This window comes from Dipodomys merriami, unplaced genomic scaffold (assembly GCF_024711535.1).
Source record: "Dipodomys merriami isolate MVZ:Mamm:240054 unplaced genomic scaffold, mDipMer1.0.p SCAF_20, whole genome shotgun sequence".
NCBI lineage: Eukaryota > Metazoa > Chordata > Mammalia > Rodentia > Heteromyidae > Dipodomys > Dipodomys merriami.
The window spans coordinates 22,082,473-22,093,048 of record NW_027203382.1 but is presented as its reverse complement, the minus strand read 5'-3'; the positions used below and the strand labels follow the sequence as shown (position 1 = coordinate 22,093,048).

The window sequence follows — 10,576 nt, the reverse complement described above, 5'->3', positions numbered from 1 at the left end:
CCCTAATCACACAAAATTCCCAAATGTACATCTTCAAATGTCTGTGGATTTTTCTCCTAAGCTATACCTAAACTCAAAGCTGCACTCAGATATCCTACAGGCTTGCCAAACTCAAAATGAAACAAATTTCTTTACCCTAGCTCAGCAGAGGAAGAAACAAATCTGCACAGAAACTTGTTCATCTTCTCTCTGCCTCCTCACCTCCACCAAACCAAGCTTGTCTCCACCTTGAGTTCACTAATGGTTGTCCAATTCAAGAGGTCAAGTGCCATCCTATACTCTTCTCTGGCCTGCCATATAAATGAATCAAGAAGAGCAAACTACTTGCTGACTCCATCACTGGGTTTTCCCACCCCCTCCCCCTCACATGCTGTTACAGCAGTCTCTTAGGAGGGTTACTGTGATTTATAAAACTGCCTGGTCTTGAAAACTTAAATTTGATACTATTCCTTTGCATCAACAAAATAACAAAGACCCCTTACTATCTTTCCATTACCTTTAAGAATGAAATCCAAATCTTCCATATAACCTTAGAAAGATCCTGACCTGCCTTGCCTTCTCCTCTATCCCGTTCCTCACATCTTATCCCATGTTTTATCTGTGCTGGCCTACTCTCATCTTCTAAATGTCTGAATACTTTTCATTTAAGTTTGTCACTTAAAATCAATAGACTGAAATTCTGCATACGAAAAGTTACTTATTAGAAATTGAATTTATGGGCTGGGAAGGTGGCTCAGTGGTAGAACGCCTGCCTTGCATGCATGAGGCCCTGGGTTTGATTCCTCAGCACCACATAAACAGAAAAAGCCAGAAGTGGCGCTGTGGCTCAATCAGTAGAGCGCTCACCTTGAGCTGAAGAGCTGAGGGACAGCGCCCAGGCCCAGAGTTCAGGTCCACGACCAGCAAAAAAAAAAAAAAAGAAATTGATTTTGCTTCAAATTGAGACTAAAATATGCTCTATAAATAAAGCATGGACAAAGAAAGTATAATTTATATTGCCAAGAATTATAAGCATTATAGAAGTTTAAAAGTGAATGTAAAATGTATTTAGTTAAGTGTCTTATGATGGATGTGGTGATGACTACCTGTGATCCCAGCTACTTGGTAAGTGGAGATCATTATGATCTTGGTTCTAGGCCAGCCTCAGCAAAAAGTGAGACTTGTAGAGTAAAATGAAATACATATCTATTTCCATTCCAAAATTATCCTTTTCTAATGATTACTAGAAAGAATTATCTTAACAAATAACTTATTCCTGCTGAAGTGAAAGCATTGAGAATTATTTAAAAATGCATCAGTCTCAGCTATTTCTTACCTGCAAGTTTTCTTCTTTAAGATTTTATAGGGGTGCAGCTCATTGGCAGTGTACTTGCTCATGATATTCAAGGACCTGGGTTTGACACACCCCCCGCCCCCGCCCCAGCATTATACACAGAAAAGATTTCATCGAAACTAATTTACCTCATGAATGAAGAGGGAACAATGCTACACATGCAAAAGACAAAAGCTGAATGAAAACTGCTTCATGTTTCTAAATATTAAATTTCAGAATGATAAATCATTTCATACCAACCAAATAAAGGGGTGAAACTACAATTTTAACCCCACAAGCTTTCCCTTAGTCTTTCTCCAATGCCAGCACAGCAGAAAGGTAGGACCACAGAAGAAAGCAGCTGGAGTGCATGCTCCAGAGTTAAAGGAAAACATGGACGACGGAGGCACACATGGTAAAGAATATGTTTAATTTCAACAGGGCAAAGAAATGAGTTTTCAAAGATGATTGTGTTGGCTTAATTTTGAGTGTCCTTTTTAGTTTCACCTAAAAAAAGTACAAGGATTAAAGTATTTCCCAACAGTTCCATGGCAGCCAAACATAAAATCTATAATGGTGCAGGAGGTCTTCAATAGGGACAAGGAAGGATGCAACTCGGTGAACTCTTTCTTGTTGCAGGGGTGGGCGGGGGGGAGTGAGGCAAGGGAGGGAAGAATGGATTAGGGCAGTAGGAGAAGTATAAAAACTAATTTTCCAGGCAGGGAATACTTATAAAACCTTTTATGTGAAAGTTAGGATTTCACAGCATGACACACTAATGTAAAATCCAGTAGCACCTGTGAGATTTAAGTAAATGCCGTCATCACTTAAATGCTTTAAAATATAGGTAAAAGACTGAAGAAAAAAAAAGATGAAGTACATTCTCCAGAGAACAACAAATTATATTTCAAAATAAAAAGTGTATTTTTGTCTTTTTTCCAGTTTTCAATTTTGTACAAGAACTCAGTTATCATGGAACTTATACACAATGGGATTGGTCACTGCTTTTCTCCTGTGTGTCACTCTAAGTCCACGTGTTCAGGCTATAGTCCCCAATATTATGTTCTGACAAATATATTACCACAGTTTGATCTCAAATATAGATACATTATAGAATACTAGTCTCTGGGAAAAATCAAATTTTAATATGCAAATGTTATTTATATAATACAGAAATGAAAAAAATTACAGTACACAACCTAAATATGACTTATGATTTCTAGATACTCTCCTAACTGTAATATAAATAAGTGTTTAAAACAGCCTTAATAAGGTTTTATTTATATGTGCACTTGTGTCCACCTTATCCCATTAGCTGTACATGTCTATTGACAATCTGGGAATTTAAAGGTGCAGCCCTCAAGAAATTGTTAAATCACTAAAAAAAAAAAGAAAAAAATCAACAATTATGCTCTATTGGACAAGGAAGACACTCACAAAATTTCCAATTTTAAGTTTCATATCAGTAGGAAAATATTAAAAATAATTTTCTGTATATACATATGGGTATATGTATATATTGAATTACACGTCTCACATTATCAATACAATTCCTGTGGAGACATTTTGGTGAGTTATTTTCCCATTAAATGATCACTATGCCAAAATTTAAAAATATTTTATTACATCATTAAAATAATTCACTTACCATTTCAACAGCCTATATTGGTTTTTTAGATTGTTTAACCTTTCATAACTTAATTCCCTGATCCCTACTTTTAGCCCCTTATTTAAATTAAAACTTGTCATTCTGTTTTGTTCAGAAATTCATGGATAAAACCATATCCACTTCAAAATTCTATCCTCAGTTACATTTTATTACCTGATTTATCAGAGAAACATCTTAGCTCTGAGCATATGAACCTAAACTATTCTCCCTCTAATAAATAGGTTAGGAAATATCCTAAAGTAGATGGAGGCAACTTACATGATGTTACAGCACATATAATACATGAGGAGTGTCAGAGACACTTGCAAACTCACTTGCAGAAACTAACTTTAGAAACAAACCGTTTATTTTCCACTCTAATATAAATTAATATGTATGTATTTATGTACATACACATAAATATAAAACAAAATTATCTAGTGTTAAATAGCTGTTTATGAGTGAAAAATGGTTACAAATTGATTAATTAGCTTAATTTTGTACTTAACAATTCAATCATTTGGGGTACAAACAAAATCAGTGCATTCATCAGCTCCATGAGTCAGATATTCAGGCATACACTAAAAAAGAACCTTCCTCAACATCACAGGCATTGTACAGCAAGAATATATGTACTCTGATGCAATTCCTACTCCATAGCAGACCAGATAGCACTTGGCTTACTTTTAAAATAGCTTCATAAAAGAAATATATAAAGAAATGCATATTTGCTAAAAGTCTTTTAAAATTACATCAAAACAACATTAAAACCTGCTCACTGAGAAGAGCTTGTTGAATGTAATTCCTGTTTTGAAATGCCTAGTTAACAGTTCAGAATATTGCCTTGTGAAGTTTGAATAAAGATGTGGTTGATGTAAAGACCAGATAGAGTACTTAACTCCATCTCATATGCCACGATCACAATTTAGATATAGTCCTCTGATGTAAATGGATCCCCTTGAAAATTGCTATACACCTTAAAATTATCTATAATAAACAGTTCCCCAACAACCATTAATATTCATAAATTGAAATGTATTGATCATTCAGAAAAGGTTTCTTGCAAAATATATAAATAAATGTAACTGCATATTTTTCTGTAAAGATACTTAACATCGCTAGACCAGACCGTCAGTGACGGGCTGCTGTATTTCAGTTCTGTGTTGTCAAATTTATTAGAAATTTAAAAAGAAAATTTCTGAGGGACTCAGCTGCCTTTGTTAGTTGGCTTTAAAATATGTAATAAAATGGGAGACAATATCCTCTCATAAATACATGGAATCAATATGGAAAAGTAAACTACACAACAGACAAGCTTTAGAGAACACCAGAATGTACCAGAGTAGTCACCAGAGTGAAAAATCTTCCAGTACAAAAAAGGGAAGAAGTCTATACACCCAGTTATAGTGTTTTTGTTTTTTTTTTAAATTAAAGATGCAGCGTTCTCTCACTCCTGGCAAGAATTAATTGGTAATGGCACTGCTTCTCAGCAGTGCAAAAATATCCTGAGAAATTATTTAGATTACAACAAAAGACAGGGCTGTCATTACTCAGTTTTTGCACAAAACACAGCTCTAGATATCATAAATAAATTAATTTTAAGAGCCGATAATCTTCACTGTGTTGAACACAAAAAAGAGGATGTGACCCAGACATTGTTAATTCTCCCATTGGCTAATATCAGAAAAAAAAGATTGCATTAAGTGTCTATTTATATCATTCTAGTTAACTATGGCCAATAATATACATGGAGGTAATTTGTAGTTCAAGTTTTTCATCCTTTTTTTCCCCAACTACCTATAAGCTGAATTCTAAAATTTACACTGAAATATACAATTCCAATTTTCAAAAGATTCTCCTCCTGGAGGAGTGATAATCAAAAAATTTTGTGCAATCTTGATGCAGAGCCCATACAGTCCTATGAAAAGAGACAGTGTATCTTTTAATCAATTGGCACTGAAATTTAACTTTCCTTAGCTGCATTCTAGTAGCTTGGCCAGGTTATCTCGTAATTCTGTTAGTTCAAATATTTTTCCATCCAGAATCTCTAAGAGTGTCTTCAGATTATTGCGAAAAGCTTCTTGTTCATTTTGACTCTTCTCCAGACGTTGCTCTAAGTCAGAGAGTTGTCCTTCCAGGTCTTTGTTCCGAATTTCTACTTCCTTTAGAAACAAAAGTATAATATACATAAATGTCAATTCATTATTTATAGAACAATATAACTTTCTGCTATTACCAGTATCATGTAGTAAGTCTGATGATCAGGATAAGCTTCTGGAGCTCAGTTTAACATGACTGAAAGAAATATCAGATTAGGTCATCTTAGAAAGTCATATGGTTTATGAATCCATCTATCCCCCCAACAAACTGTCAGCGTTGATTTCTTACTTTGTGCCAGGCAGCACTCTAGGTGCTTCACATACGAGATAGGCTTAAATACCTACTTTGAAGAATATTTGCATATAATTTTTGTTGTTGCCTAGCTACTGTAGGAAACATGTAACTACAAACAATCCCAAGTGAAATCAGGTAACTCTGGAGAGCTAGAGTAGAAAGTAACTCTCAAAAATAGGGCTGAAGGGTTGAATACATTAATTGTTCTGGTCTCAAATATCAAAGGAATGAACTATAAGAATATAGTTCACCTGCTAAAAAATATAGTGAAGATACATACTAACTGTACATATTAGAAATATAAAGCTGTCAATTCCACTAGTCTGGAAACCGAGAAGAGAAAAACATGACAGAAGGGAAACAAGAGTTTATAACAAAAATTGTTTTACAATTTTCATACAGAATAAACTGACATACCTGAAAATTATTAGAAATTATTGTAGCACTTAACAGTGTTTCTAAACATGAAAAATATAAAAAAAATGCCAGGAAAGCTAATATGCTTTAATTTCAATTAAAATTCAAATAAAAAAATGGTAAAAATCAACTATTAGGCTTTAAATAAGATTCAGATAAGCAATGGACTGAAAGTTATGAATTAGAAAACACATATATGAGACAGTATGACACAAATCATATTCAAATATGAATGAGACAATGGAAAACATGTTAGTTACACAACATGAGTTAGCCACAGAAAATAGGATACTTCAAATATATCATCTAACTGCAAATTTCTAAATGACCTTCATAGTTTTTAAAGAACAGTGGAAAAAAATCTTAATTGTATTTTTCAGAGACAATCTGTTAAACATTGAGTGAAAAGAACAGATTAGGAAGCAGCTCACTACAACTGGGCAAACACCTGTTACTATGAGGACAAGCACTGGGAATCAGTGCACAAAGAGAAAATAGGAAATAGTTCTGCTGTTGGGATTATGAGCACTTTGTCCCTAAATTTATTTTTTTCACACTACATTCAAAAATTAAATTGAGAAAAATAATTAGAAAATAGACTCACATACATTTAAGAAAACAGTAGTAGATTTAGAATTCTGACAATAACCACATTAAAAAAAAATTTTTTTTTGTGGGTCGTGGGGCTTGAACTCTGGGCCTGAGTGCTGTCCCTCAGCTCTTCAGCTCAAGGCTAGCACTCTATGACTTGAGCTACTGCACCACTTCCAGTTTTCTGGTGGCTTATTAGAATTAAGAGTTTCATGGACTTTCCTGCCTGGGCTGGCTTTAAATCACAATTCTCAGATCTCAGCTTCCTGAGTAGCTAGGATTACAGGCGCGAGCCACCTGCGCCCAGCCAATAATCAGATTTTTGTGGCACGAGAGTTTGAAATCAGGGTCACACACTTGCTGGTCATATACTCTCCATGCAAGCCAAAATCCGTCTTAAGTTTTAGTTACTTTTTAGATAAGGCTTCATGCTTGTAGCACATGTAGACCTTAGACCATGACTGTGGCCTTTTTTGGTTTTCCAAGTAGCTGGAATTACTGGGAATGAGCCACTAAGATTGGCTTTAATCACGTTTGACAGATAATTATGTACAAGTCAAGTAAGTATGCCACAGATGAGTTGTAAGAGTCTTGCAATATTTAAGAAGGAAATAAAACATAATGATTTATAAATGAAGAGTTTAAGGATACAATTTCATCTCAAAGTATTTACTGTTGACATATATTAGCTATATGTTTCTATTTTTCATTCTTTGAAAGTCTGCAAGGTGCAGATAAGAAAAAAAGAACACAATCTGAAGTTAATAAAGTACAAATTCAAAGGCCAAATCCACAGAGGGTATAAACTATGAAGAAATGGTTATTATAATCACATGTGAAAATTCCACTCATGATTGCACAGCATGCTTTTATGCTGGTTTATACAATAAGCTTAAGAGATAGAATGTTTCCAACTTTAAAAATAGACTGAATGTCATTCATAAGCAAACACCCACATCACCAGCCACCACCCAGTTTGCCCTCTAAAGCCTTCCATAAAATGAAAGGTCCCTTGTTCTCTTTGCCAATCAATGAAACAGCCAACATTTTCAATGGAACCAACCAAAACAAAATACTTTCAGTTACTAAATTTTCTTATACCTCTAGAATAGATCGCCAACTCTAAGCCATTTCTCTGTTTAAAGGAGTTTTACTTGCTAGATAACAAAATGGATCTAATATAATTCTTATGATTCTAGTCTACGTTTAGGCAGAACGAATATTTTCTTTTCTTTTTTGTGTTTTTTGTGTGGGGCTTGCACTTTGGGCCTGGTTGCTATCCCTAAGTTTTTTTGCACAATGCTAGTGCTCTACTATTTGAGCCACAGATTTACTTTTGGCTTATTGGTAGATGATCATCAGTCTCACAGACTTCCTTTTTTTTTTTTTTTTTGGTCGGTCATGGGCCTTGAACTCTGGGCCTGAGCGCTGTCCCTTAGCTCTTCAGCTCAAGGCGAGCGCTCAACCACTTGAGCTACAGCGCCACTTCCGGTTCTCTGGTGGTTTATTGGAGATAAGAGTCTCACGGTCTCTCCTGCCCGGGCTGGCTTTGAACCGCGATCCTCAGATCTCAGCCTCCTGAGTAGCTAGGATTACAGGCATGAGCCACCAGCGCCCGGCTCACAGACTTTCTTAACCAGACTGGTTTTAAACCACAATCCTCAGATCTCAGCTTCCTGAGCAGCTAGGATAATAGGTATAAGCCACCAGTGCCCAGCTTGAGAATATGTTCTTAGGGAAGAATAGATAACCTAGTGAACAAGGGACAACCAGACATAATTAAAGCAAGGGCCAGCAATGTCAAACTTCTCCTCTATGATTTTTGCTCTCTCCCACATTTAGTCTTCTACTTAATATGTGCGTTTATTAATTCCCTCTTTTCCTTTACTGATGTAAGACATATACCACAAGCATGATTCTGACTCAAAGAATATTTCAGGTACAACTTTCAACTCCATTTTAAGTACTTTAAAGGGCAAAAACTAAGTGTCTAAAATTCAGCTGGGCAGGTCAATTCTGTATTAGTTAGCTTTGGAGATTAAAACACTAAAGCTTTAAAAATTTATACTATACCAGGTGCTGGTGACTGACACCTGTAATCCTAGCTACTCAGGAGGCTGAGATCTGAGGATTGCGGTTCAAAGCCAGCCTGGGCAGGAAAGTCCCTGTGAGACTTTTATCTCCAATTAACCACTCAAAAAAAAAAAAAAAAAAACTCCCTGGAAGTGGCACTGTGGCTCAAATGGTAGTGACCAAGCCAGAGTTCAAACCCCATGACCACCACCAACAACAACAATTTATATTATGACCATCACCAATAAATCCAAATCAGTTTTTCACTAAGTTCTAATCCTACATCATTTAATCTATATAAAGCCAAAACTTATCTTTATTAATACCTTACTCGTCTGTACCATCCTATATAATAGAACATAAACATAAAGACAAGTATAAAAACTAATTTTTGACCAGAAAAATGGGTAGAAGATGCACACAATGTACATTTTGAAGAACAACTATTAAACAACTGGTGACTAAATATCTTCTATATCTTCTATTATTAGGTATTGAGGATAAAGTAGTAAATAAATAAAGAGGTTTTTTTCCTTTTGTTTTGTTTTAGTTTTGTTTGGTTTTGGGCCTTGAGCTCAGGGCCTGGGCACTGTCCCTGACTCTTTTTGCTCAAGGCTACTTGAGTCAGAGCTTCTCCTTCCATTTTCTAGTGTTTAATTGGAGATAAGAGTCTTATAGACTTTTTTGCCTGGGCTGGCTTTGAACTGCAATCCTCTTTTCTCAGCCTCCTGAGTCACTAGGGTTACAGGAGTGATCCATCAGTGCCCAGATAAAGATAGCTCTTGTTTTAATACAGTATGCTTCCTGACCACCATCACTGAATTACTCTCTGACAGCAACAATGGACTGACATCTCAGAAACTGAGAATCAAGGAAGTATGTTGAGCAAAATGTGCTAATCCCACAGCTGAGAAGGTATTATTAAGAGGTTTCATAATATGGGCTGGGAAGTAGGCTCAGTGGTAGAGCGCTTGCCTTACATGCCTGAGGCCCTGGGTTTGATTCCTCAGCACCACATAAGCAAAAAGAAAAAAGCCGGAAGTGGTGCTGTGGCTCAAGTGGTACAGTGCTAGCCTTGAGCTGAAGAGCTGAGGGACAGTGCCCAGGCCCAGAGTTCAGGCCCCACGACCGGACCCTCCCCCCCCAAAAAAAGAGGTTTCATAATATATCTTCAGTTTTCTCTGAAAAGAACTGAAGAGTGAAACATTTACACAAAATATTACTTTGAAAATATGAATATAATTCATTTGTGGAAAAGACTAATATTAGGTATCATGTCCAATCATCCACTGGAATTAAGAATAAATATAATAAGCCAACTTTTATTATTTGCAGGAACTGTGTCTTTAATAAATTTCATTTTTAATATTATTTTAATTTCTTAAATTATGTTATTATCTTTAAGTATTTGTACAAAGGAATCACTGTTCAACAAACCAGTTTATAAATACAATGCATCTTAATCGATGACACCCATTTCATTATTCTCTCCCTTCTCTCTCAACCCAATCCCTCCCTTCAATTTTCTTTCTACAACCTGAGCCATGCCTCTAATCCTGCAATTTTCTTTTTTTTTTAATAAGTTTTTTTAAATTGTGAAAATAAAGTACAGAGGGGTTACAATCACATGAGCAAGGTAATGATAGTACATTTCTTATCAAGGATTGTTGCCTCCTCCTTTGTTTTTCCCCTACCATCCCTTCCCTCCCACCTCCACAAAATCCTGCAATTTTCTTAATTTTATAGGATATTCATTGAATAATTGGGCTGCATTCTCCCCACCTTCCTCATTTAATGGGTTTTCTTTCTTTCTTTTTCTTTCTTTCCTTCTTCCCTTCCCTTCCCTTCCTCCCTTCCATTCTTCCTTTCTTCCCTCCCTCCCTCCCTCCCTCCTAGGACTAGTTCACACAAGATTTGGAGTTGCCACTTTAGTAGAAACATCAGCATGATCATTTTAAGAAACCATTCTAGCCCAGCACAGATGGCTTACGAGCCTGTAATTCTAGCTACTCAGGAGGCTGAGATCTGAGGATCACAGTTCAAAGTCAGCCTGGGGAAAATCTATGAAACTCTTATCTCCAATAAACCACCAGAAAACACGAAATGGCTGTGGCTCAAGTGATAGAGTCCTCATCTTGAGC

At 35.9% G+C, this 10,576-nt stretch overlaps 1 protein-coding gene across 1 annotated transcript in view; it reads right to left on the bottom strand.

Moving 5' to 3' along the window:
* Positions 1 to 1,725: 1,725 nt before the first annotated feature.
* Positions 1,726 to 10,576, bottom strand: part of Homer1 (homer scaffold protein 1) — a 101,256-nt gene continuing 92,405 nt past the window's right edge. Inside the window, exon 9 of the mRNA XM_070031203.1 lies at positions 1,726 to 5,122. Within this exon, the coding sequence (XP_069887304.1) occupies positions 4,934 to 5,122 (189 nt within the window). The 3' untranslated portion in view covers positions 1,726 to 4,933. The remainder of the gene's footprint in view (positions 5,123 to 10,576) is intronic.